This window comes from Balaenoptera musculus, chromosome 19 (genome assembly GCF_009873245.2).
Source record: "Balaenoptera musculus isolate JJ_BM4_2016_0621 chromosome 19, mBalMus1.pri.v3, whole genome shotgun sequence".
NCBI classification, from domain to species: Eukaryota; Metazoa; Chordata; class Mammalia; order Artiodactyla; family Balaenopteridae; genus Balaenoptera; species Balaenoptera musculus.
The window spans coordinates 60,694,927-60,720,528 of NC_045803.1; the positions used below are offsets into that span (position 1 = coordinate 60,694,927).

The 25,602-nt window shown below is 58.6% G+C and overlaps 3 protein-coding genes across 11 annotated transcripts; 1 reads left to right on the plus strand and 2 right to left on the minus strand.

The window, feature by feature from the left end:
* Positions 1 to 24,043, plus strand: GAS8 (growth arrest specific 8). Of its 5 annotated transcripts, none has more exons than XR_005017519.1 (12): positions 1 to 77; positions 1,920 to 2,006; positions 3,976 to 4,173; positions 5,040 to 5,246; positions 6,942 to 6,996; positions 7,627 to 7,832; positions 8,356 to 8,523; positions 8,807 to 8,893; positions 10,367 to 10,576; positions 12,168 to 12,233; positions 14,563 to 14,768; positions 23,964 to 24,043. XR_005017519.1 is itself a non-coding variant. In XM_036834404.1 (11 exons), exons 1-11 carry the CDS (start codon positions 75 to 77, stop codon positions 14,710 to 14,712), a joined length of 1,437 nt encoding a protein of 478 aa, XP_036690299.1. In that variant the 5' UTR covers positions 1 to 74; the 3' UTR covers positions 14,713 to 14,836. The 5 variants fall into 5 exon arrangements, 3 of the variants coding, with proteins under 3 accessions (XP_036690299.1, XP_036690297.1, XP_036690298.1); XR_005017518.1 differs by lacking the exon at positions 23,964 to 24,043 and adding an exon at positions 19,641 to 19,753; XM_036834404.1 differs by lacking the exon at positions 23,964 to 24,043 and having other exon boundaries at positions 14,563 to 14,836.
* On the minus strand, positions 11,740 to 14,569 carry LOC118885605. Its single transcript, XM_036834405.1, has 3 exons — positions 12,338 to 14,569; positions 12,065 to 12,173; positions 11,740 to 11,807 (listed from the first exon to the last, which is right to left on the minus strand). The coding sequence occupies exons 1-3, from the start codon at positions 12,945 to 12,947 to the stop codon at positions 11,765 to 11,767; spliced, it is 762 nt and encodes a 253-aa protein (XP_036690300.1). The 5' UTR covers positions 12,948 to 14,569; the 3' UTR covers positions 11,740 to 11,764.
* On the minus strand, positions 14,982 to 17,916 carry LOC118885606 (5-hydroxyisourate hydrolase-like). Of its 5 annotated transcripts, none has more exons than XM_036834411.1 (4): positions 17,861 to 17,916; positions 17,117 to 17,256; positions 15,717 to 15,852; positions 14,982 to 15,254 (listed from the first exon to the last, which is right to left on the minus strand). In XM_036834411.1, exons 2-4 carry the CDS (start codon positions 17,245 to 17,247, stop codon positions 15,165 to 15,167), a joined length of 357 nt encoding a protein of 118 aa, XP_036690306.1. In that variant the 5' UTR covers positions 17,248 to 17,256; positions 17,861 to 17,916; the 3' UTR covers positions 14,982 to 15,164. The 5 variants fall into 5 exon arrangements, with proteins under 5 accessions (XP_036690306.1, XP_036690305.1, XP_036690304.1 ...); XM_036834410.1 differs by lacking the exon at positions 17,861 to 17,916 and adding an exon at positions 17,627 to 17,853; XM_036834409.1 differs by lacking the exon at positions 17,861 to 17,916 and adding an exon at positions 17,627 to 17,853 and having other exon boundaries at positions 17,117 to 17,301.
* Positions 24,044 to 25,602: the final 1,559 nt, after the last annotated feature.

Sequence of the window (25,602 nt, forward strand, 5' to 3'; positions counted from 1 at the left end):
TGCCTGGAGACCGCGCAGCCTGTGCTGTGTTGGCGCGTTGGTCTGCGGGTCGCGGCCGGCGGGACTCCGGAGCCATGGTGAGGAGGGGTGGGGGTCTGGTAGGGTCCGCGCCGGGTGCCTGGGGCTCGGGGGCCTGCCCTGCGCGCAGGGAGACCCCGGGACGGGAGGCCTGGAGCTCTGGGGTCCCGGAACTGAGGGCTTGGCGCTCTCGTGGAGTCCTCGCGGGGAGGGCCCAGGGTGCTGCGGACCCTGGACCCCGGACCCCGGACCCCGCACCCCGCACGCACCTGGAGCTGAGAGACCTGGGCTCTCCAGGATCCTGTGCTCACAGGGGTGGGTGGTCAGAGAGCACCCGCCTCCCCCGCCCCCCAGATCCAGGGCCTGGTGTGCGCGGAGTCCAGAACAGAGAACTTGGGTCGAGGGGCTTTCCTACCTGGAATGGAAGGCTCATTGATGAGATCCTTGGGACCTAGGGTCTCACCTGGCAGGGGCCTGGGACACACAGGTCCTCCAGTCTCTGGGGTCGAGAGCCCGGGGCATACCAGGGTGGTCAGAGCACCCTGTACACCGGAGGGTCCTGACAGCGGGTCCAGTGCCCGTGGAGTCCTTCGGGGCAGAGCTTCAGGGTAGAGGAACCGCTGTTTCCTTGGAGAGCCCGCGAGGAGTGAGGCCGGTACTGAGCAGAGCAAGGCGGGAGCTTGCTGCCTCTGGGGTTCTCCATCCCGACCCCTCTCTGTGGTGGGGCTCACAGCTGCGCCACCCCACCCCCGCCATGATGTAGGGGTTGTCGGTAACTCAGTTTCCAGGCAGGGTGGCCATCAGCTATGGGAGGCAGGGACGATGCCTCTCTGTGGGGGAGCCCCAGGGGCTCTACAGGGCGGCGGCCGCCGGCTGACTGTCCCTGACGCTGGGTGGTGACAAACCTTCAGGCTCTTCTGATGGGGTGGACTTATTGGAGTAGAGGGATTGGAAAGAGGGCATTGTATTAGGAGTGAAGATTTCCGTGGATGGGTCTTTTGAAAGTCAACTGGAAAAAGACCACCAAAATACATTACTTTTACTAGCTTGTGGGAGTATAGGGTGATTTTCCTTTTTTCTTTACATTTTGTAAGATTTCCACCAAAACTTTTTTTGTAGTGAAAATGTTACAGAGTCACGTAGATGCGCGTACACACACACACACACACACACACACGCACACAGGCACACACGCACAAGCATGGGCCACAGAAACTCGGGAGAAGTAAAGGCAGAAGGATAAGGAAATTCACCATCTGCTGAGCGGCCCTCGGGAAGTGAGTGAGGGTGGAAGGTCTCCTCTGGCACCTTGTTGAAGTTGTTAAAAGCGGCCTCGCCCCATTGACAGAGCCCACAGTGAGTGCCACGGTCTGGTCCGGCTCCCTCCACCAGGGTTCTCTGAGGTTTTGTGTTTTGAAGGAAGGAACCCTCATCTTGCCAGCTTTGATTGTTGCTGTGAGGCACCTCTCCCTACACTCACTGAACAATTTATTGCAGGTTTCCTCATGGTGCTTGCCAAGCATTATAACCAGTGTGGTAACGTTTGACAGTGTGGTACTGGGGAATCTTCCTTTTTGAGGCCGAGTAGACTTTGCATCCACACCAAGGAGGTCTCTGCTATATACTAAGGAACAAGTTTCCCTCCCTTCCTTTCTGAGGGAAAACAATATTCTCTTCGGAGAAGGCAGATTTCTCCTTGCTGCTCCAAAGGTGTCAACAGAATGTGCCTGTGGTTAACGGTGGGAAACCTTAGGGCAGAGTGATGTGGTCTGGGTGGGAGCGGGAGAGTGGGCAGTCAGATGGACGTTCCAGCACAGGAATTCCTCTCCCAAGCGGCCCCGGGAGGGCATCAGCTAGCCAGAAGGCGAGCTGTAACCCAACCACCTATTCTTCACCTGAAGGCGCCCGAAAAGAAAGGGAAGAAAGGGAAAGCCAAAGGTACCCCGATCGTTGACGGTCTCGCTCCGGAGGACATGAGCAAGGAACAGGTGAGTGGGCTGGCCTGAGCCGCGGACCAGCGCTCGGTTGGAGTGGGATGGGTTTGCTGCTCCGCGCTTCTAGGAGCCTCTTTCAGACCGCTGCCCCCGCTTTCGCGTGCACCTCCCCTCAACCTGGCTCCTGCTGCCCTGCCCACACGAGGATACGCCCCTCCCACGCCTGCACGCCCAAGCACAGCACGTTTGTAAAACAACGCGGTACAGGCACATGGGTGAACTTTTTTATAGGGTAGTAGGCATTTGGAAGGAAATGTCTTTCTGATATAAAAGCTGTTTTAAGTTTTCTGCGATTTCTTTCATTCTTATCTTTTCTAGGCACCTGATGTTTACAGAGCTGTTATCGTAGTACATACACCTATAGCATTCTCATTTATTTTATTTACCATTAAACATTGTGAATTATTTTTGGCCACTTGTTCATTTTGATGAACTTAAGGGCTAGAGAACATGGTTATATAATTACAATTTCAATTACAAGGCTCCTGAAACCTGTAACATGTGCAAACTGTGAGAGCAAGTGTGGTCTGGGAGCATCTGACATGCACTCCTGTGAGCGTTAATGACACTTACTTACTTTTGATGGTTTTGAGATAAGGAAATGAAAGGTGACTGAAAGAGGCATAAGACCTGAAGTTGGAGAGCTGGGCCGAGGCCCTTGAACAGTGGTGGAGAGGCTTTGTGTCACAGGCAGGGAGCCCGTTGGCAGTGTCCGCAGAGGGTGGTGGGTCAGGTTGTGCTTTGGAAAGGTCCCCAGGCTGCCGCGTGAACGGCTTACCCACCGCGCTGCCCCAGCCGTCAGGCTGTTTCTCGGCTCCCCGTTTCCTCCTGTCCGGTGGGGACAGAACTGTGACACGGCAGTGGTCAGTCTGCAGAGCAGAGCTTGCTGTCCGGTGTTCCAGGTGTGGACACCTCGGAAGCTTCCAGGGTCCAGGCAGGAGTGAGAGACTCAGGGTAGCTGTGGCCAGTTCGCTGCATGTTAACCTGTGGGCCCTGGGCTCCAGAGCTGTCTGTTTGCTGATTTTTGTAGAGAAGCTTGAAATCTAGATATTTATAAGAAATCTAGATATCGAGTGATGGAACGTCCAGAGTGAGCCAGTCAGAGTCCGGAGGAGCCTGGTTTGGGTCCTTTGTTTGATTGACACAGTAGACCCCCCTGTAGACCTCCCTCCTGGGGAGCCCAGCCCCGCCCCGGCCTGGTGGCCCTGTTTTTTTTTTTTTTTTTTTTACCTATTTGCAGATTTGCATTTGGCTCTGGACCAAACCATCTTGACTGTTTTGGGTCTACTGGTTTTGTATATTTTTTGCTTAACGTATATCTTTAAAGGTGAAAGGTTTTTTACATTTTGCATTGTTTTGTGAACATATTTACACCATTCTCATATCTTTGTGTTGTTGGGCCATATAACCTTCCAGCTGTTATACTCTAATTTCTCAACCATTCTCCTATTTATTTATTTATTTATTGGCCGCGCTGCGTGGCTTGTGGGATCTTAGTTCCCTGACCAGGGATTGAACCCGGGCCCCGGCAGTGAGAGTGCGAAGTCCTTATCACAAGACCGCCAGGGAATTCCCAACCATTCTCCTACTTAAAAGCATCTTAGATCATTTCCTTTTTAATTACTTTGCTGTTGTAATAATTGTGTAGCTAATATCTTTAAGTGGAAAGCTCCTGTGTTCTTTTGAGAAATTTCTTTAGTGTAAATCCCTAGGAAGGAATAAAAGGATATAATCATTTTATGACTCTTGGCCAAATACAAGAGATTTCTGCTGTTTGCTGAACGTTCCCTGTCCCCGAGCCTTCCCAGCCCCCTACTTTAACTTGTCACTTTTAGCTCTGATTTACTTTGAGGTGAGAGCGGCCCCTCCCTCTTTCTTCCTGGCCTTTCTCCGTCCACGCTCCCCTGGCGGCAGGGGGCCCCGCCCACCCCGCCTGCCTCACTGGCCCCGTTCTGCCGGCCAGGTGGAGGAGCACATTGGCCGCGTCCGGGAGGAGCTGAGTCGTGAGCGGGAGGAGCGCAGCTACTTCCAGCTGGAGCGGGACAGAATCCACACTTTCTGGGAGATCACGCGGAGGCAGCTGGAGGAGAAGAAGGCTGAACTGAGGAACAAAGACCGGGAGATGGAGGAGGCTGAGGAGAGGCACCAGGTGGAGATCAAGGTGAGTGGGGCTGGCCTGTCCCCATAGGAGTTGCCACATGGGCAGAGGAGCTGGACCGGGGGCCAGGGACATTGTCTCGCCTTGCTTTTGGGAGTCACAGCCCTTTGTGTCCTTGACGTGGGGAACCTGAGGGTATTTTTTATGTGTGTGCAGGTGAACCTCTGTGTGCAGGTGGGTATGTGTATGAAGGTGGGCAGCTGTGTGCAGGTGGGCATGTGTGTGCAGGTGAGCCTCTGTGTGCAGGTGGGCATGTGTGTGCAGGTGGGCATGTGTGTGCAGGTGGGCAGGTGTGAGCAGGTGTGTGCAGGTGGGCATGTGTGTGCAGGTGGGCATGTGTGTGCAGGTGGGCATGTGTGTGCAGGTGAGCAGGTGTGTGCAGGTGGGCATGTGTGTGCAGGTGAGCCTCTGTGTGCACGTGAGCAGGTGTGTGCAGGTGGGCATGTGTGCAGGTGGGCATGTGTGTGCACGTGAGCAGGTGTGTGCAGGTGGGCGTGTGTGCAGGTGGGCATGTGTGTGCACGTGAGCAGGTGTGTGCAGGTGGGCATGTGTGTGCAGGTGGGCATGTGTGTGCAGGTGGGCGTGTGTGCAGGTGGGCATGTGTGTGCACGTGAGCAGGTGTGTGCAGGTGGGCAGGTGTGTGCAGGTGGGCATGTGTGTGCAGGTGGGCATGTGTGTGCAGGTGGGCATGTGTGCAGGTGGGCATGTGTGTGCACGTGAGCAGGTGTGTGCAGGTGGGCATGTGTGTGCAGGTGGGCATGTGTGTGCAGGTGGGCGTGTGTGCAGGTGGGCATGTGTGTGCAGGTGGGCATGTGTGTGCAGGTGGGCATGTGCGTGCAGGTGAGCGGCGGTCCTCCCCCGGCCCGCAGGTCTATAAGCAGAAAGTGAAGCACTTGCTGTACGAGCATCAGAACAGCTTGATGGAGATGAAGGCGGAGGGCACGGTGGTCATGAAGCTGGCGCAGAAGGAGCAGCGCGTGCAGGAGGGGACGCTGTGCAGGGACGTGCGGGCGCTGAAGGTGGGGCTGAAGGAGCAGGAGCTGGCCAGCGAGGTGGCGGTGAAGAGCCTAAGGCTGGTAGGCACCGGGCTGGCTGGCACCGGGCTGGCTGGCACCGGGCTGGCTGGCACCGGGCTGGTAGGCACCGGGCTGGCTGGCACCGGGCTGGCTGGCACCGGGCTGGTAGGCACCGGGCTGGCTGGCACCGGGCTGGCTGGCACCGGGCTGGCTGGCACCGGGCTGGCTGCGGACGCCGCGGGATTCAGCCGAGCTGGGGATTCATATTTCTGTATGATCACTCCTGCGTTTTGGCAATTAAATATTAAACAACAACAGCAGTAGCATGCAGCCAAACAAGCCCTGTTTGGGGTCCAGACGCAGAATTCTGTCTCAGGCTTGAGCAACAGGTTGGCTTCCCACGAGGGAAATCCGCCCCAGGGTCCCTCTCTGCATTCTGTTGACCCCTGACCCCAGAGACGCGTGCACGGCCCCTGAAGCGAGCAGCCCTCCAGCCCTGTGGCAGCCACAGCAGTTTGTCCTGTGACCTGTGCTCTCAAGTGCCTCGCTGACCTTTGAGACTCTTTGGTCCTTTCTGAGGGAGGCTGCGGGCTTCCTGGTGGAGGTTGGAATTCCTTCTTAAGCGCCGGGCCCGGTTCTGATCTCTGGGGACACAGAGGATGGGGCTGACAAAATGCCTGCCCACGCGCGGCTGATGGTCTAGAATGGAGAGGCTGCCCCTGAGACAGAAGACAAAATAAATTGTCAAACCTGTGTCACAGGTCTGCGGGCATTAGCGCTACAGGAAGGTGCTGAGAATGAGGGTGGTTGCATTTTTCTACGCGTTCTGGAAATTCATTGAGAAGGTGATACCTGGGCAAGGGCGGGGGGAAGGCAGGGCTGGGGGAGACCAGGCCCTGAGAAGGGCTGGGGATGGACCAGTGCCACGGCCCCCAGGAGTGAGGAATGAGGGGTCTGGGGGACAGGACTGAGTCGGCGACCTCTGGAGGGCGTGGGCAAAGGGAGGATATGTCCAACTTTGGTTTTCAAAGGTTGTTCCTGGCTGTGGGTTGAAAGGCTTTGTCAGTGCACTTGCCTCTGTGTATGTCTGGAGGCAGCCCAGCCTCAACTGAATCTGGAAATAAATCAGTAACACTGCAGACTTTGCCGTGAAGCTTGAGGGTGCTGAAGTCTTGGACGCTTGAGGGCGGTCTGGTCTTTCTGACAGAAGCACAGAGCGGGCTGCCTGCCAACAAGTACAGCGGTGCGGGCTCTCTGCTTACGCGAGGCCTGGGCGTGGAGTAGGTACCTGGTCAGAGTGCCGCTCTGAGTGAAAACACTGCTCTAAAGTCTCATTTAAACTTTTTATTCAGAATTTATAACTGTCTCTTAAAATAATTTGTGACGGTGTTCTAAGCCTAAGCAGGTTAGCAGACAGCGGGGAGCCGGCGGCTCTGTGTGGGTCTGGCCCCTGCTGTGCAGCCTCTGGGCAGGGTGGGAGGGGCTGGGCAAGGCCAGGGCTCGGGATGTGTGTCAGCCTTCTCTGCAGCTCCGAGGCGACCTGCGCTGAGGGAAGTCCATTATCAAACGTGGAATTTACCAAACCTTGTTATTCTGGGCTGGGTCCATGAGCTCGGAGGTGGGGGGCCCAGCAGACGCAGCACAGGTTTACTGAGCCGGGCTTGCCTTGCCAGTGAGGCGAGGGGCCGGGCTGAGGGGCCGGCGTCTGTCCCGTCCCGTCTGACCTCCAGTGACCGGCCACTTCCGCCTCTGCAGAAACACGCCGAGGAGATCACCAAGATACGCAAGGACTTTGAGCGGCAGGTGCGAGGTCAGCGTCTCCCGCGCTCCGTGTAAGACGGCCCCAGAGCCCCTCCCGTCAGGAAGGAACTGCCCAACAGCGCTTGCTAACCGGGCACATAAACCAGTTAAAACAGCCCAGACGTGCAAAGCGAGGCTGGTGGACTATTCAGGATCCCAGAACACCCTATTTCCACGAGAGGTGGGAGGCTGTGAGGACCACCCACTACCCGCCCATACCCCCAGGCACAAAGCGGCACCTAGAAGCGGGTGGTAGTTATCCAGCCTCGTGGGCAGCGTCCAGGTCTCCCGGCCTGCGGAGGCTCCAGCCTCGGAAGTCTGTCTGGTTTACTAATAGAGCCCGTAGTCTGGCTGGCTGGCCGTGGTTAGAGCCCATTGGGACTGGGTGACACTCGGCTGTTGGGATCCCTGAGGCAGGGATTGATTAGCAATGCCTGTGATGGGCAAGGAGGGCAGGCAGGTGTGTGTGCTGGTGCCACAGAGCAGGAGAAACTCCCCGCCCCGTCCTGCTGTCCGCAGAGCTGGTTGGTGAGGCCTTTGTCCTGGTGGGTGTTCTCGGCCCTGGGCACAGCTGCCATCTCTTCTCGCAGCCACAGGGCGAGCATTCTCCTCAGCCGCTCTGTGTGCTGCTGCCTTTCAGAAATCGAGGCCAAGTATGACAAGAAGGTCAGGATGCTTAGGGATGAGCTTGACCTGCGCCGGAAGACAGAGATCCACGAGGTGGAGGAGAGGAAGAACGGCCAGATCAGCATGCTTATGCAGCGCCACGAGGAGGCCTTCACGGACATCAGGAACTATTACAACGAAATCACCCTCAACAACCTGGCTCTCATCAACTCCCTCAAGGTGCCGCCGGGGTGCCCAGCCCCCTTGGGCCGACACCCCTGCTTGTAGAAACATTTGACCCTGCCCTTCTGCTGCCCTTGATCGAAGCTCACAAGTTGTGTTGCCCGCTACAGCCGTCGCTGCGGTCTGGCTGTTGCCCTAACCCTCACGTGGCAGGGAAGTGATACACCTGTGTGCACTGGGGTATGTCAGAGGTCAGGCGGGACCACAGGGGCGTCATCGTCGCCCAAGTGCTGGCAGCCGTGCAGGATGTCCTCTGGGGGTCACAGCAAAGTGTAATCTCTCAATTTGCACGGAGGCTGAATTACTAGAAAATTCAGAATAAATTAAAACTGTGAAAAAATACTGTGTGTTTACACATAAAACAGATGTAGGTCCTCACGGTGCCGGCAGGACCATTCTCTGTGGGCAGGAGAGCTCGCCGCCCGCTCCCTGCAGACCGCAGCCCCTGGTCCCGGCTGCCGACGCCCCGCCCCTCGCGCCCACAGGAGCCCCCTGACCCCCCCGCCCCTCGCGCCCACAGGAGCGGATAGAGCGCATGCGGAAGAGGGAGGAGCTCCTGGAGAAGGAGGTGACGGAGGCGTCCACGCAGAACAGGCGCCTGGCAGACCCCCTGCAGGAGGCTCGGGACGAGATGAGTGAGATGCAGAAGCAGCTTGGGGGCTACGAGAGGGACAAGCAGATCCTGCTGGTGGGTTTCTGCCCAATTCCTGGCCCTCCCTGGCACCTCCTCCTGGGCGTGGAAGGGCAGGAAGGGCAGGGGTGCTGAGCCCCTCCTTCCTGGGCCTGGTGGCCCTGGGGCATGTGAGGTTGGCACCTGTTCTGGGAGATGGGTGGCCCCGGCGGGCTGCCCTGGCGGCTCAGCCCCTCAGGTCTGGGAGCCGGTTCCCTCTGACGCTCACCTGGCCTGGCTGTTGCTCGGGAGCTGCATCGTGCGGGTGCCTGAGCCACCCCCACCCCCATTTTCTCTCCAGTGCACGAAAGCCCGTCTGAAAGTCACCGAGAAGGAGCTGAAGAGCCTGCGGTGGGAGCACGAGGTGCTGGAGCAGCGCTTCACCAAGGTGAGCGCCCGGGACGCCCGGGGGCCGGGCAGGGCTCCCAGCTCCAGCAGCTGGAGCTCCCGTTGCCCTCCCCGTTCTGCGCAGCTCGCAGTGGACGGCCCGGGTCTCAGAGGGCAGTTCCTGGTGGGGAGCGGGTTGTGCCCACTGCCGTCCCCTGGGGCTCTCCTCTGAAGCTTGGGGGTGGCCTGGCCCCTTGAAGGAAGGGCTTTTTTCATCTGTGTGTGTGTTTCTAAGTCCCAAACATTTATGTGTGCGTTGTAAGAAAGCCTGTGGGTGCAAACACGAGGGCCCTGGGGCTGTGCACTGGTCCTCACAAGTGGTCAGAGCTTCCTGACTCTCCTCCCAGACCCTTGTGTGTCCCGGCGTAGGGACACTGCTTCCCAGAAGTGAGGGCGTCTGGAGCGCCCGTGTTCTCTTCTCAGCCTGTGTGCCGTCTCTCCGATCGGGTCACACTTGAAATCTCTGTTTCAGTCCTTTGCTGTTACAAGCATCCTTTTAAGTTCGTCTTTGTGCAACTGTGTATCCCTTTCAGGGAAGTCGATTCCTAGCAGGGGAACTGCTGGGCGAGAAGGTTCACGTTCAGGGCGCAGATAGTCTGCCGGGAGGGATGTTCAGAGTTGTGACCCCACCCACAGTGCCCAAGGGGCCACTTCCGCAGGCACCAGGTCTTCGCTGACGTGATTGGGTGGCAGGTGTCTCGCTGCACGTGCTTTTCTGCAAAGATGGCCCTCCCTGCCTGCAGGTCCCAGGCTCTGGATTGAAGCGCATCTTGAGAATACGATCCTGTAGTTAGAAAGACACGGTGCTACAGGGTTTCAGCACAGCCCTCTCCTCTTCCTAGCAGTGATGTGTGTTTTTACGGCAGTGCAGAACATTCTGGAAGGAGTCCCAGCAAATGCTCAGATGGTGGCCTCTGGGAAGCGGGGTTGAGGAGTGTTTTCTTTTTCCGTTTTACACCCCTACTCAGTCTTGAGTTTTTAATGGTGCACCGTTAACAGTTAAAGGAGATGGAAAGGACCCTGTCCTTGGTGGACAGGCGGGTGGCTCCAGCGCTCGCTCTAGGCCCGTGTTCCAGGGTCTGGGGCCGGCAGAGGGAGCGGACCTCCAAGGGGCCCCCACCCCAACACTGCTGAGTCAGGCCCTGGACCTCATGGGGATGATCAGGGATGTGGTCCCGAGTCTGCTGCCCAGACCCAGGGCAGGGCTGGCCCCAGCCCCTCTGGGGGTCTGTGCAACTTGTACTAGGGTCCCCGTGGCTTCCTGAGACACCTTCCCAGAGTTGTTTCCTCCTGCCGCCCATGGTGTGGACAGCCGTACACCTCTAATTCGGTCACAGAGGGTGGGGCTCAGGCAGTGTAGAGGATGCAGACCCACCTGCCCGTGGCCGGGCGCTGGTGAAGGTGGTGTGTCGTGGCCCTGGGGCAGAGCCGGGAGGGCCTTCTTGCCAGTGAGATGCCCGGGCGCATCCCGCAGGTGCAGCAGGAGCGGGACGAGCTGTACCGGAAGTTCACCGCAGCCGTCCTGGAGGTGCAGCAGAAGGTGGGCTTCCAGAACCTCGTCTTGGAGCGCAAGGTACAGGCACTGGCCGCCGTGGTGGAGAAGAAGGAGGTGCAGTTCAACGAGGTGCTGGCAGCCTCCAGCCTGGACCCTGCGGCCCTGACCCTCGTGTCCCGCAAGCTGGAGGTCGGTCCCGGGGGCTCCCGGGGAGGGGCTTCCGGCAGCCTGGGCTCCGGTCGGGGCTCCTGTCTTGTGCCCCAGCCTCCGTCCCTCAGTGGAGGGTCTCAGTTCGCCTCGCGGAGGGGCGGCTGTGGCCTCCTGGGCCCGAGCGCCCAGGCCTGTGTGTGCCATCGGGCACCCCAGGTTCCCGGGCTCTGCCCTAGCATCTCTGAGGTCTGCCCCGGCGCCTCCTTAGCCTCCCGGCACCTTCGAGCCCGCGTCCACTGCCCATTCCAGCTTAGCCTCTCAGCCAAGGCCGCGGCCGCCGTCCGCCTGGGACACTGAGACGTGCTGGTCGAGGCCGTGGCAGGGGGAATGCAGGGCCGTGGGTGGCCTTTGTGATGGCTGCTGGGAAGGCTTCCCAGAGGGAGTCACATCTGAGCAGAGGCTGGAGCGTCTGTTCACTCGTGAGTCTGCAGTTGTGTGTGGCTTTCCTCTGTGCTGGGACTGTCCCGGGCATGGGGCACAGCAGTAAAAAGACAGACGAGGCCTCGGTGCCCACAAGCCAGCAGGGTGAGCTGAGGACTCAGGACGGCGGTTGCCACTGCCGCTGGCTCAGCAGGCAGGAGCCCTGATGCCCCTGGCGGTGACCTTACCTGGAACTGGCCTTGCCCCTCTGCTCCCTGACCTGGGTGGGACGTGCCACAGAAAAAAACGGGTGATGACGGACAAGGGGTCTTTGGTGCTGCTAGGGAAGCGTGACCTAGCTCTGGGATCCTGGCCGGTTGGGTGACCTGTAGCCGCCAGGCCTGAGGTGGCCCCAGGTACGGTTTCCTTGGGGGTCTAGGAGACGGACACAGACCACAGCTGGCCCCATGACTCCACGGAAGGTCCTTCCACGCTGGAGGGCCTGTCCGTCCCTGCTGTTCATTCACACAGAAGCAGATCTTCTGGGTTACAGGCCTCAGATGGCAACAGGAGGGCAGGAGAGGGTGTGCAGGGCTGACACAGGATGACTCGTCACCAGTGGAGGAGGGGGCTGGGGTCCGAGGTGATGTCGTGCCCACGGTTCTGGCTGAGACCAGGTGTTTGCTCACAGGGGAGCGATGGCCCTGGCTCAGTGGGTGGCAGTGCCTGGAGGACCCAAGTTACCCAGGCTAGGCTCTCGGGGCTGGGGTAGTGCAGCCTCGTGGTGGGGCCTCGTCTGGGCCGGCATCACCGTGGTCCTGAGTCTGGGGGCTCGTCTCTGTTCTTGTCCCTGTCGTGTGTGAATCACAAAGGGGAGGAGGGCTTTCCTGCTCTCCTCTTGGGAAGGACAGCCGGTCTGGCAGCTCGGCCAGGCCCTGTGCTGCCGGCGACCAGGATGAGGGGATAAAAGCTAGGCCCGTCCATGGCAGTCACCATGGCTGCGCCTGGGGGCCAGGGCAGGGCAGGTGGGGGATCGAGGGGGTTTTCCCTGGGATGGGGTTGGCAGCCGGGGTGGCTCCAGAAGCAGGCCAGGCTGTCCCTTCTCACCATCTGGGCAGTTTCCTTATGGAGACGCAGATCTGTCTCCCTTGGAGACCTTTCCACATCAGCCGCTCCCCGTGTGGACATCCTGATGCCTTCCTTTCCTCAGGACGTTCTGGAATCGAAGAACAGCACCATCAAGGACTTGCAGTACGAGCTGGCCCGGGTCTGCAAGGTGCGAGGAGACCCCCACCCCTCCCCCATGTTCTGCAAGGTGCCCGGGGCTCCACACCCCTCCCTCAGGCCCCTTCCTCACCCGCGACCCCACCTGATCTTTACCTTTGGGTGCTGACACAGTCTGAGGCCATCTGCGCCTGCCCAGGGTCACTTGGCGTGCACGTGGCCTGCAGCACATCCGCATGGCTCTGACGCTGTCCTGGTGTCCCTGATGGGGCCTGCCCAGTGCATGTCTGGTGTCCTGTCCAGCAGGCTCTGTCCCTGTGTCCCTGTCCGACCCTTGCTCTGGCCCCACGGTGCTAGCCTGGCCTCTGGGGCGGTTTGGGGTGGGGGGTCTCTGCCCCTTCAGTTTAACGTCCACGCCTTCCAAGCAGGGGCAGTTAGGGTCTGATCTCTCCTGAGTCCGTTGTGAGTCTGGCAACAGCCACACGCAGAGGCCTTCTGCAGCTGGGGAGTGCAGTGCCCTGACCCTGGTGCCGTCCGTGCCCTGCACCCAGCGTCCCCAGCTCCGTGGCTGAGCCCGCAGCTCTGTCAGTGCTTGGCCCGTGGGGACGCAGACACGGTGCTGCCTGCAGACGCGCTGACCGAGAGCGCGCACCCCGCGGGTGTGACTCATGTGAGCCCTGGGCTGTGGAGCCCCAGCATGAAGGCAGTGCCCATCATGGGCACCGGGCTCCGTGGTGACCAAATCCCCTGGGCCTTCCCTGCCCATAGGGCCCTCCCCAGGTGCTCTGGGAACCCCTGATACTTATATGCATTCTTGGGGGTATTTCCGTAACGCACATCTGATTGTGGGGAGGGCTGAACCCCAGAGATGGGTGAGGGCCAGGGCCCAGCCCCTGAGTCGTCCTGGAGCCCGGCCCTGGCTCACCCTGGCTCACCTGGCTCTCAGCTCCCAGCACCTTGTCTTGGCGGTGCTGAGGACAAGGAGCCCCTTTGAGCTTTTGCTCTGAGTCGGGCCAGGCTCTAAGCATGTAACATGCATCAGCTTTTCAAACGCTTGCAACCATCTGGTGAAATGTGCCCTTTCAAAAACATCTGCTTTTAAAGGATGGGGGAACAGAAACCCTGTCTGCGTTGGCCCTGCCAGCGCTGTTGCCCGGATCTCGGCGTTTCTGGGGTGGGGGAAGGGAATAGATGCCAGTAGACAAGGCAGGGGTGCTGAGCCTGGAGAGAGAAATGCTTGCAGGGAACCGGGAACTCAAACCACAGTCCTGCTCTGAGTGCACACCCTCTCAGTCTCCCCAGCCGTGGAACAGGGATGGTGGGGGCATCTTCCATCGTGGGTTAACTGAGGTCCCGCACATGAAGTGGTTGGGTAGTGCCCGATAAAAGTCCTCAGACTCGGGCCAGAGTTGTTCTCGACAGAAGGAAAGCCTCTGGTTGTCTTCTAGCTGAGCCAGGAGGTGTCTGTGCATGGCCATCACCACCTGCTCATCTGGACCCACTCTTCTGGGGAGGTGGAAACTCAGCTGCATAAGATCCCTGGGCAAGTCACTTGGCTTAAAAGGGTGGCCCCTTCCATGGGGCCTTTGATTGGTTTGGTCTTGATGACTCCAAACACTGGGGTTTGTCCTGCTTTTAATCATCATAATCATACCCCTGGTGCATTATGTTTTCCCAAAAGCTTTAAAGGCATGTTCGCAGCCACTAACCACCAAGCAAATGATCTCCTTAAGACTGGAATATTGAAAAGGACGTGGGGAATGACGGACTTAAAAAATGTGAACCCGAAGTCTTGACCTGTGGATCCCAGAGATTGAGGAAAACAAAAACAAAAACCCAAACAGAATCAGCAAAAGCTGAGATAATACAGGTGGTAGCTGTGAGCGGCACTAATGCCTTAAAATTTTGATCCTATCTCTCAGGCTAAGAGTTTGATCAAAAGGGGGGACTGTTAAAAAGAAACAACAGGCCCTAAACGGAGTCACTTATGAGAATCGTACCAAGACTTAATACCTAATCTAATTGAAGTTTTAGCCTCTCCCTAGAGTGGAAATTTAAACCCATCAGCAGTGGGAGGTGATCTGCCTAAGACCCCCTGCCTCCCCCAAGGGAAGGTGCCCACCCTTTTAACCTCCTTGTCGCACCCTCCTGTGCCCACAGAAGCCTCCATTCTGTACAGCTCCTTGGAGCACCCTTCCGCTTACTAGATGGGATGCTGCCATGAGTAAAGCCAATCAGATTCTCAAATTTAAATAAGCGTGTGAGGGTCTGGGTCTGGTGTAGTGAGCACCTGGTGAAGGCCAGCTCTCCATGGGGCTGGGTGGGCCTGAGCGAGGGTCAGCCCCGGCTATCCCTCCCCTGAGGCCTCTGTGTCCCCACAGGCCCACAATGACTTGCTGCGTACCTATGAGGCGAAGCTCCTGGCCTTTGGGGTCCCCCTGGACAACGTGGGCTTCAAGCCCCTGGAGACGGCCGTGATCGGGCAGACGCTGGGCCAGGGCCCCGCAGGACTCGTGGGCACCCCAGCGTAGCCCCTTCCCGGGGCCACTGCCCGGGTGACACTCCCCTCACGCACCGAGGACAGCAGGTATTTGTTCTGTAGACGTGCGTCGTCAGCAAATGAAGGTTTTCACAAGTGCTGCTTGTCCTGTTGCGTGGCTGCGTGGAGAGGCGCCCCCAGGGCCCACGGTGCCGTCCGGCCCCTTCCCCGAGCCCGCCAGCTCTGTGCGCATGCCCGCCCCCATCCCACCTGGGGCTGGGCAGCTCCAGCCGAGCGTGCCTAGTGACCGCAGCCGCCTCGCAGATGCCAGCAGCAACTTTACTGAAGCCTGAGTGACAGCTGCCACTGGGAAATCGGGGCCAGAACGTCCCCGGGAAGTGTGAGCCTGGTGCCCGTGAGCAGCAAGCCCGCCCTGCTGGTCGGGGGCGGCTCAGCCTGCCGTGGTGACGGGTCCGGGCTCGCAGGCCGGCTGCCGCTCAGCCGCTAGCTCCCTCGGTACGTGGTATAAGACCACGGGCTCAGCAGCAGCGGCACGTGGAACTTGTGGGTCTCATTCGTGACGGTGAAAACGACCTGCGGGCAGAGGGGACACCGGGATAGCCAGGGGCCAGCATGGAGCGCACTCAGCCTGGCCCCAGTGCTGCCGTGGACTCAGCAGCCCAGACGGCTGGCCTGGGGCTGCAGTTGTGGGGCAGGAGCCCCAGGGCCAGCGGGGAGGGGGGGGGCGGTGGGTGTGGCTGGGTCCTCCCCAGAGAAAGCACTCGATCTGAGGGGCCCTGGGCTTGCAGGTTCCCAAGGGGTCCCGCCCGAACAGGTCAACTGAAGGGGGACGGTGAGCTGGATGGGGCTCGGGTGACCCTCTGTCCGCAGGGGCTGAGGCAGCCTGACCCCGGAGCAGGGCAGGGACAGGTGTGATGTGGTCAAGTCCGGCACCCCTTTCTCCTGGGAGCCCGAAGCAGGTGCGAGGTGGTGGGAGAAGCAGGGCCAGCCTGTGGGTCACAGTGAGTCACGGGCCTCCACCCGTCTGGCCCTCACCTCCACGTACGGGTAGAAGCTCTCCTGGCCCCTCTTCTGCCAGTAGCCCTCAGTGTCGAAGGACAGCTTGTAGGTGCCCACCTTCATCTGGCCTGGCAGCAGGAGCCCAGGGCAGCGGCCGTCAGGGTCCGTGTAGCTGGGGAGAGGAAGGGGGGGCACTGCAGAGGGGGCTGAGGAGCCCCCGGCCTGGGTCCCCCGGGGCTGCGTGCCCACCGGCCTCAGATGCCCCCGCAGCCCGACTGGTTCTCGGGTGAGCAGGCCTGGGCGGCTCTGGAGCAGGACAGCCTCCAGGACCTGGGGCTCTGGAGCAGCCCAGGGACACTGCGCACTGTTTAAGAAATCACAGAGAAGCAGAAGGGAGAAAATTCCCACAACCTGCCCCGTGAGCAATAATCACTTTGTATCTGGCATGTATACTTTTCAGATTTTCTCTATGCATAAATAGGCTTATTTACAAACTTTAAAAACGGGTTGTACTAGTCACGCTGTTTTATAATGTGTACTTTTTGTTTAATATACTGCGCGTGGCTTTCTGGTTCAGTAACCGTACCCAGATCGCCGTCCGCACGGTGGCCTGTTTCCAGCGGCACCAGTGGAGGCTCTGAGGGCCTCTGCCCACCTGGAGCCCCCGCCACCTCTAGCCGTGCTCGCAAGCATCTGTGCTGTGATCAGAAAGGGTGGCGTTTACCAGCGCAGTTTAGGGCGTGGCTGGGAGTGGGTCTGTGTGGTCCCCCCCCGCCCCGGACTCCGTGTGTTCCTCCAAGCTCAGGCGGGACCTGGACCCCCGGCTTTTCTGAAGGGCTCCACACCCTCAGGCCCGGAACCTCTGGGGTCCAGCCTATCAGCCCACACCAGCGGGAGGGTCGGGGGAAACTGCTCACAGGCTGACCCATGACACCTGCCAGTCTGGGCTGGGCGTCCCCCCGCCGAGCCTGGGCCTGGGGCAGGGGTAGCGCTGCCAGGCGGCGGACACCTCCTGCTGCCCCAGCCGTCCCCCTCGCCCCCCAGTCTAGGAGAGGGGTGCCTGCGGTGTCTGTACACAGGGTGTAGTGAGAGTATAAAGGACGTCCCGTGCTCGCCTGCTGCCCTGCACAGGCCACCCGGTAGGCAGGGAAAACCGGGCCTTGCAGGCTGCACCTAGGCCTCAGCCGGCCCAGCCCGCAGGAAGAGACAGACCTCTCTTGCCCCTGCAGCGGGCACTTGCGGTGTGAGCTGCCCAGCACGTCCTGTGGCCCTGACCAGGACTCCACGGCCTGGGGAAAGAGCGGCCCTGAGGGTCTGTAGGACACTGTCCGGCTGGGCTGAGCCCTGCTCCCTGCCCTTCAGGCCTGCACCCCTTGCGCTGGCGTGGGGCGGGGAGGTGGTCTGGACTCGAATCCTGCCCCAGCCCGCTCTCCTACCTTTTCCTCAGCTCGGTCCAGTGCTGGCCATGGTCCTCGAGCCTGGACAGACGGAGGCAGAGGCCCTGGGCCGGAAGCCCTGAGGCAGTGTCCAGTACGTGTGTGCTCAACGGGCTGCTGCCCGGCTCCATGCCTCTGCCCTGGGCCACGAGAGGGGCAGGGGTGCTGCCTTGTGTCTGCGCCCGCCGGTATGGGGCAGCGGAGCTGGTGTAAACAGCCCCGGGGGACAAAGTCCCAAACTGCCCCTGGGCCCTGGGTGAGGAGCTGCGGGTGGAACTGCCGCGCAGGCTGCGGTGACACACGGCCATGCAGGTCGCGGGCCTGTCCCCCTCCTCCCCCAGCAGCCCCCTCCCCCCAGCACTGAAGTGGTCTCCACACCCGGGGCCTCTCCCTCAGTCAGTGCCGGCTGTGGGTGGCCACACGGGGTTCTTCTCCCGGAACCCAGCTCTGTCCCCTCAGCCCCAGGTGGAGGAGAGGTCAGGGGCTCCGAGTCCGGGCCTGTCCCCCTACCTCCGGGGAGCCCAGGTGTCGCTGGAGTGTCCGCAGCCGCAGGGCGACCCCGGAGCTCATGCCGGGCCGGCCTGGGGCTGGCGAGGTGGCCACACCACGCCGCCACCCCCAGAACCTCCCCGGGCTCCTGCCCTTCCCCGGGCACCTCCCAGGCCCCGGGGGCCACGTGTCTGACCAAACACGGGGCGGAGCCACAGGGAGGGGGGAGGCCGGTCTGGTTCGCAGCGGCCTCATCTCCGTGCCCACCTGGAGGGGCGCGGGGTGCCCTGAGGGGTGAGCGATCGCGGTGCAGAGACCTGCGGGGCCGTGGAGGCTCCTCCCGGCCCGGAAGTGGAGAGGCCCTGGGGGGGGGCGGGGGGGGCTCGAGGGGCGGGGCTCAGGGACGTTGGGGTGGAGTGCTGGGCGGGACCGGACGGGGAGGGGCGCGGGGAGGGGGTGGGGCTCTGGCGGGGCGGGTAGGTCCAGCCAAGGTCCACTTCGGCCGCTGGGCAGCGCAGGGCGAGCCTGACGACCCCCGACCCCCGGGAGTCCCTGAACCGGTGTAGCTTGTTTTCTTCCCTGGGAAGGTCGGGATTTGATGGAAGCCCCGACAGCCCACGTGGTGGTGCCTCAGGCGGGACCGATGGCCCGTGTGGTCGCACTGCCCGCCCCTCCTCCTACTCCCTCTGGCCCTCGACCCCCAAGGAGCAGGGGCCCTGCCCACTGACAGGGTAGGGTCTGGGCTATTCAGAAATGAGGAAACAAGAGACAAGGCTGAGCCGACGGGCACGAGTCCATCATTGTTTCGCGGTCGTCCATGATGTACACACGGAGCAGACGTGACATAATGTATAAATAAAGATAAGGGCGTTCTCTATTTACAGTCTGGCTGACTGTTGCCTGATGGGTTGGGTGGCTCTGGTTGTGGAGTCATTTCTCTTGTCGCTAAAGAGCCTTTTCTAATGATTTGGATAATGAGTGTGGCCAATTTGTACGTAAAGGGTCAGACCCCTCTGAGGTGGGGAAGGGGACCTTTCTAGCGACACTGGGGTGTGGGTTACAGTGCTTTGCTGGCAATCAGGAAACGTCTGTCTGAGATTTAAATGCCTGTGACGTTTGGCAGGGCTCATGTCTTTAGGAGGTGGCCCCAAAGAGACACACACCTGTTTTGGTAAATGCCCATGGGGACGGGACCAGAAACAACCAGACTGTCCCCACGGGGGACTGTTAAATACATGAACTCCGCCGCACACAGCAACTGTGCAGCCCAGTGAAAAGAGCGAGGCCCATTTGTGTGTAAGGTGAATGGTCTTGGCGGGGGAGGCGTGTATAGCTTCGTGGTTTTAAATCCACAGTAGCTTTCAGCCCGTTACAAGGGCAAGCTCACTTATCACCATCACAAGCTCAGGGTGCAGCTATTAGAATCCCCTTTTTACAGAGGAGGAACCTGAGGCACAGGGGGGCCAGGTACTGGAATACTTTCTAGTGTGGCACACAAAAGAATGATGATACCAGGTCCACCTCTGGGACAAGCAGTTAATTATTTTCATTCTGTAACCTTTCTTTGTACACTTAAAGTCTCAGATGTCGTAAGCAAGCTGACAAAAACAACAATCAAACCTTTTTTGGAGGGTGCCCTTTCACCCCCTCCGTCTACAGCGCTGACGCCTTCTCTGCCCCGAGAGAAAACCTAGTTCTGGGAGAACGCGGGGCAGGGCAGGGCGTTGTCACAGCTCCTTCTGGGGCCTCGCTAGGGCCCCCTCCCCAGCCTGCAGGCTTCACCGGGAACCTTCCCTGTGCCTCTGGGAGGGCAGTGAGTAGGCATGGGGGTCCAGCCTAACAGGCCCAGTGCCAGCCATGCCGTGCTCGCCGCGTGACCCCCGAGCTGTGACCCTGCTGCCTAACACGTTCCAGCCAGGAGTGGCCACAGACCCCACTCGGGGGCACAAAGTGCACGTCTACCTGCTGGGCCTCTTGTGAAAAGAGACCAGACACAGGCCTTGAGCTGCTCCCTCCCCCATTCCTTTCTGACCAGGCGAGTGTGATGCTGGAGTTGCAACATTCTACCTCCGCCCCCTCCCCGGCACCAGGAGGACAGACACGGGCCCTAAGGAAGACACACGCTGAGGAGGAAAGAAGCTGCATCCCTGGTGTTGCCACTGGGCTGCCTGGCAGGTGGGTGGGGCCTTTCGCGTCTGGATTGTGTTACGTGCAGTGATTTTAAACCACTCGCGTTGATTTTTCCAGGTGGGTAGCCCAAAGCGTTTCTGCTTCAGGGAGTTGAGATCATGCAGGTAAAATGTATAACTACACACAGGGTGCTCAGTACCTTGGAACTGACCATTCTTCCCGGGTGGCCAAGACGCTGAGCAGCAACGAGAGACTCCCGTCCTCCTGTCCCAGTGAGAAGGCAGCTGGTCGGGCTGCCGTCTGGGTCTGCGCTGGTGCTGGGAGGTCCCTGCCCTACCCTGAGCCCCTGGAGAGGCCCACGTGGGACCACCCTCTGGGGCCCCGCTGAGGCACTGCAGCTGTGCTATGACACGAAGGGTGCCCGAGCCCCTGCCCCTACTCCACGCCCCACCCCCGGAGTCCTTCCAGGCCGCTGTGACGGGAATTTGTGGTCAGAACTCAACGGAAGGGACATGAGGGCAGCTGGGACCTTCCTCCACTGAGGAAATATTGAACATCGCCAGGTACACTGAGGTGACACAGGTGACAAGGGGAAGGCCATTTCACATGGTACTGTGCGCTGAGAAGGCCACACGATGGGCGGTGCCAGAGGGTGACAGGTGCTGGAGGTCAGGGGGCCTGCCGGCAGGCTGAGGAAGGCGAAGCCAAGGGTGGGGGTCACAGGAGGGGTGCATTTGGCCCCCGGTAGAATTTCAGCTCCCCAAGGACCTAGGTTATTGTCTGTTTCCTCAAGGCTGTTCCCGTGCCTGGGATAGGACCTGGCCAGAGGTAGGTGCTAAATCAATATCCCTTGAATGAATGGACAGAAGGAGTGTGCAGATATGCACAGAGGGCCAGTGAGTGTGCAGATACGCAAGGGCAGAGACGTCAGGCTGCAGAGCGAGAGTTAAGTAGATGAAGAAGGCAGAGGCGCAAGAGAGCGCGGGAGGGAGAGAGGCATGGTTTCCGGGCCCTGCTTCCCAGCCCTCACGGGGCTCTCCTCCACCCCAAGCCCGTCTGCACTCTGTTTCTTTACGGGAAGCTCCCTCTGTCCTTCACTCACCCGTGTGTCCTGCACTGCGCGTCTCCGAAGCAGCTCCGAGTCTGTTCCCACCACACCACCTGTGCCCGAAGCCTCCTTAGCCCTAAGCCGGGGCATCGGAGAGCTCTGGCCAGAGATGAGGCCCCTTCCCTGCCCCGGGACAACCGCACCTCGTCTGTGTCGTGGACTCTGCTTTCTGCACCTGTGTGCCCGTTCGGGTCACTGCCTGGGCCAGGATTGGCTGCCCTCGCCCTGGGACAGGGAGCATTCGTGGGTCAGTGCGTCCCAACGGGTTCTAGTGTTCCGCCAGGCTGAGGACCGCTGGCCTGCATCATGACACTGCTGCTCAGCAGTGACACGTGGGCCACCGTAGAACATAGTTCACGAGACATCCGCTGGTCTCAGCTGGACTGCGAGGTCGGGCCGAGGATGGGAGTGTTGGTGCCTCTGGTGCCTGGGATTGCGGCTGCGATCACAAGCCTTCACCTTGGGGGTTGCCGGCACACAGGCACGTGGTGGTCAGCGCGGGGATCAGAGGTGCCGCCAGAGAGCAGACGCACCAAATGTGGGGGGCCTTCCCTCCACTAAGTGACTGGCTTCCCCGGCGCTGTCTTGTCAGGCACACCTCAGGGCTCATCTTGGCCCACCACTCAGCAGAGAAGCAGACTTTGATAAATTTAGACCATCCCCTTCCAAAACTGACCCAGGAGGAGACTTCCCCCGGATTGAGATCTGCTCAACGTATTCCCAGTCCCAGCACCGAACTGGGGGGTCCTGGGACCCCTTCAGTTATGTGGTCAACACTTACGGGGTCAGGATGCCAGGAATGTTTTCCGGTTTCACCAGGGGATGTGGTCTAATTTTGTGGCAGGCAGAGCCACTTCTTTTTGCCAGTTAGAGGAGGGGCCTTGTGGGTACAGTTCTGATTTCCTCCAGGGATCCCTCAGGGCGCGCTGTGCCCGGGGCTCACCGTCAGCCTGTGTGCGCCAGCAGGACCCTGCCTGCAGCAGCCGCCTCTTCTGACTGGTTGGTCCATGTGCCAGCTGGTCTGGGGTCTGTTCTCATGGGTTGAGTGTCTGTTCTGAGTGGCTGGTGTCTTCTTCTTTGTTTAATCGATATTTTTTTAATTGACATATAGTTGATTTACAATGTTGTGTTAATTTCTGCTGCGCAGCAAAGTGATTCAGTTATACATAGGTATACATTCTTTTTTAAAAATAATCTTTTCCATTATGCTTTACCATAGGATATTGAATGTAGTTCTCTGTGCTGTACAGTAGGACCACGTTGTTTATCCATTCTGTATATAAAAGCTTGCACCTGCTCACCCCAACCTCCCACTCCCTCCCTCCCCCAGCCCCCATCCCCTTGGCAAACACCAGTCTGTTCTCTATGTCCGTGAGTCTGTTTCTGTTTCATAGATAGGTTCATTTATGTCATGTATAGATTCCACATATAAATGATTCCATGCAGTATTTGTGTTTCTCTGTATGACTTACTTCACTTGGTATGATAATGTCCAGGTCCATCCATGTTGCTGCAAATGGCCTTATTTCATTCTTATGGCTGAGTAGTACTCCATTGTATACATGTACCACATCTTCTTTATCTCTTCAACTGTTGGTGGACATTTAGGTTGCTTCCATGTGTTGGCTATTGTGAATAGTGCTGCTATGAACATAGGGGTGCATGTATCTTTTTGAATTACAGTTTTGTCTGGATATATGTCCAGGAGTGGGATTGCTGGATCATGTGGTAGTTCTATTTTAGTTTTCTGAGGAACCTCCATACTGTTCTCCATAGGGGCTGCACCAATTTACATTCCCACCAACAGTGTAGGAGGGTTCCCTTCTCTCCACACCCTCTCCAGCATTTATTATTTGTAGAGTTTTTAAGGACGGCCATTCTGACCCGTGTGAGGTGGTACCTCATTGCAATTTTGATATGCATTTCTCTAATAATTAGTGATGTTGAGCATCTTTTCATGTATTCTTCTTTTTCTTTTCTTTTTAAAAAATATTTATTTATTTATTTGGCAACACGCGGGATCCTCATTGCCACGTGCGGGATCTTTGTTGCAGCGTGCAGGATCTTACGTTGTGGTATGCAAGATCTAGTTCCCTGACCAGGGATCAAACCCGGGCCCCATGCATTGGGAGCTCGGAGTCTTAACCAGTGGACCACTAGGGAAGTCTCCTGTATGTCTTCTTTGGAGAAATGTCTGTTTAGGTCTTCTGCCCATTTTTTTATAGCTACTTTATTTATTTATTTATTTATTTTTGGCTGTGTTGGGTCTTCGGTTCGTGCGAGGGCTTTCTCTAGTTACGGCAAGTGGGGGCCACTCTTCATCGCGGTGCGGCGACTGCTCTTCATCGCGGTGCGTGGGCCTTTCACTATCGCGGCCCCTCCCGTTGCGGGGCACAGGCTCCAGACGCGCAGGCTCAGCAGTTGTGGCTCACGGGCCCAGCTGCTCCGCGGCATGTGGGATCTTCCCAGACCAGGGCTCGAACCCGTGTCCCCTGCATTAGCAGGCAGATTCTCAACCACTGCGCCACCAGGGAAGCCCCTGCCCATTTTTTGATTGGGTTGTTTGTTTTGTTTTTTTGTTGCTGAGTTGTATGAGCTGTTTGTATATTTTGGAAGTTGAGCCCTTGTAGGTCACATCGTTTGCAAATATTTTCTCCCATTGTGTAGGTTGTCTTTTCGTTTTGTTTATGGTTTCCTTTGCTGTGCAAAAGCTTGTAAGTTTGATTAGGTCCTATTTGGGTTTTTTGTTTGCATGTTTGTTTCTATTGCCTTGGGAGACTGACCTAAGAAAACATTGGTATGATTTATGTCAGAGAATGTTTTGCCTACGTTCTCTTCTAGGAGTTTTATGGTGTCATGTCTTATGTTTACGTCTTTACCGCTGGTGCCTGTTCTGGTTGGGTGGTGTCTGTGCCTCACCAGCTGGGACAAATGTAGATTTGATTGCGTCACTGGGTGGCCCCCTCCTGAGCCCTGACCTGTCACTGCAGCCCAGCAGTGGGCACACCGATGGTTGCCCTGTGCTGGTTGATGGTGAACGTGTTGTGATGCGGCACTGAGGAGCTTGGCTGAGGGAGTAGGCAGTGGCCACATTGTTCATATCCTTATCGCCATCTGCAGAGGTTCCTGTGGGGACAAAGGGGAGAAGAGTTGATGGTGTCAACAGCTAACAGCCAGCACGACCAAACAAATTAATATAAAATCTAAAATTAAGGACTTCCCTGGTGGTGCAGTACTTAAGAATCCACCTGCCAGTGCAGGGGACACGGGTTCGAGCCCTGGTCCGGGAAGATCCCACACGCCGCAGAGCAACTAAGCCCGTGCGCCACGACTACTGAGCCTGTGCTCTACAGCCCGCGAGCCACAACTACTGAGCCCGTGGGCCACAACTACTGAAGCGCGCCTAGAGCCCGCGCACCGCAACAAAGAGCGGTCCCCGCTCGCTGCAGCTAGAGAAAGGCCGCGCACAGCAACAAAGACCCAACGCAGCCAAAAATAAATAAATAAATAGTAAATAAATGTATTTTAAAAAACTCTAAAATTAAATGTCTTCGCTTTTTAGTCTACACACTATGCAGATAACAAAACTGCATCAGGTGATGTAAGTGCCAGCTCAAATACTTCACCAAAGTCTTATAATTATTTCCAAATGATTTGTTTACTTTCCCAGAAATCTTCACGTCATCCTTTGACGTGACTGTCACTATAGGAACCCTGTGCACCATTAACCTCAGGGGCTGAGACACTGTTAGGTGGCTGAGGGGAGGGCGGTCTTCCGTAGCCCATCTTTCCATCTGTCCCGCTGCTCTCGGGTCCCTTCTGTCCTCCCTTTTCCCCTACCGTTGTCAGGGGACTCCTGTCTGGACCCTGGCCACGATGCAGGAGCTGGGGCCGAGCACACAAACCAGAGGGAGAGAAGTGGTGAGGCTGGGCCGAGGGGTTGGGGGCAGTGTGTCCTGGTTGCTGGAACCAAGCCTCTGGTGTCTGGTCCACGGAGAGGACCCGAAATGGCTTTGCGCCTCAGGAGGGCGATCCGAACACAGCCTGTGCTGCCTGGTGAGTGGCGTGGAGGCCCAGGAGGAAGCGTTAGTGGCTGCTGGTCGCAGGCCAGGAGGGGACAGAGCACATCCTCTCACAGCTCCCTTTGCTACGAAATGCCCGGTACCTCCTGTGAACCTCAGCGTCCATCCCCAGGTGTCGGTCGGAAACGATGGGTATGTGGACACGGCAGCGCTGCCCGTGGTGCCTCGTGAGACCAACAGAAGCTTCCGGAGAAGCAGCTGCTGGGGCGCCGCCGAGTCTGCGAGCAGGCTGGCGCCTGGGGAGGGAGAGCCGGAGGGAGTCCTGCTGGCCCCGGAATCAGGAGCAGTCAGTCAGGTTGCTGCCTTCAGGGGCACGAATTGGGAGCGTGAAGGGAATGGGGCCAGAGCAGCCGCGGGGGAGGGTCTGTGAGCAGGAGGGACACGGCAGGGGTGCGGCCGCCAGCGGGCGACCCCGGACAGCGGGCGACCCTGGACAACAGCAGCCCCACGATCCCAGAAGGGCCCCCGTGCTTTGTGGCCCCTGCCGACCCATCTCTGTGAGATTCTGCCTGTGGGCACCCCCAGCCCCAGTGCTGTGGAGCAGGGTCTCTGCTGCTTGAAACCACAGAAACCTTTGCAGTCCTGGAGCTGCCCCTGCTCATGTCAGGGGGAACCTTCAGGGCAGTAAGAGTTTCTTTGATATTCGTACTTTAGTTTCCCAGAGTCTTCATATTTTC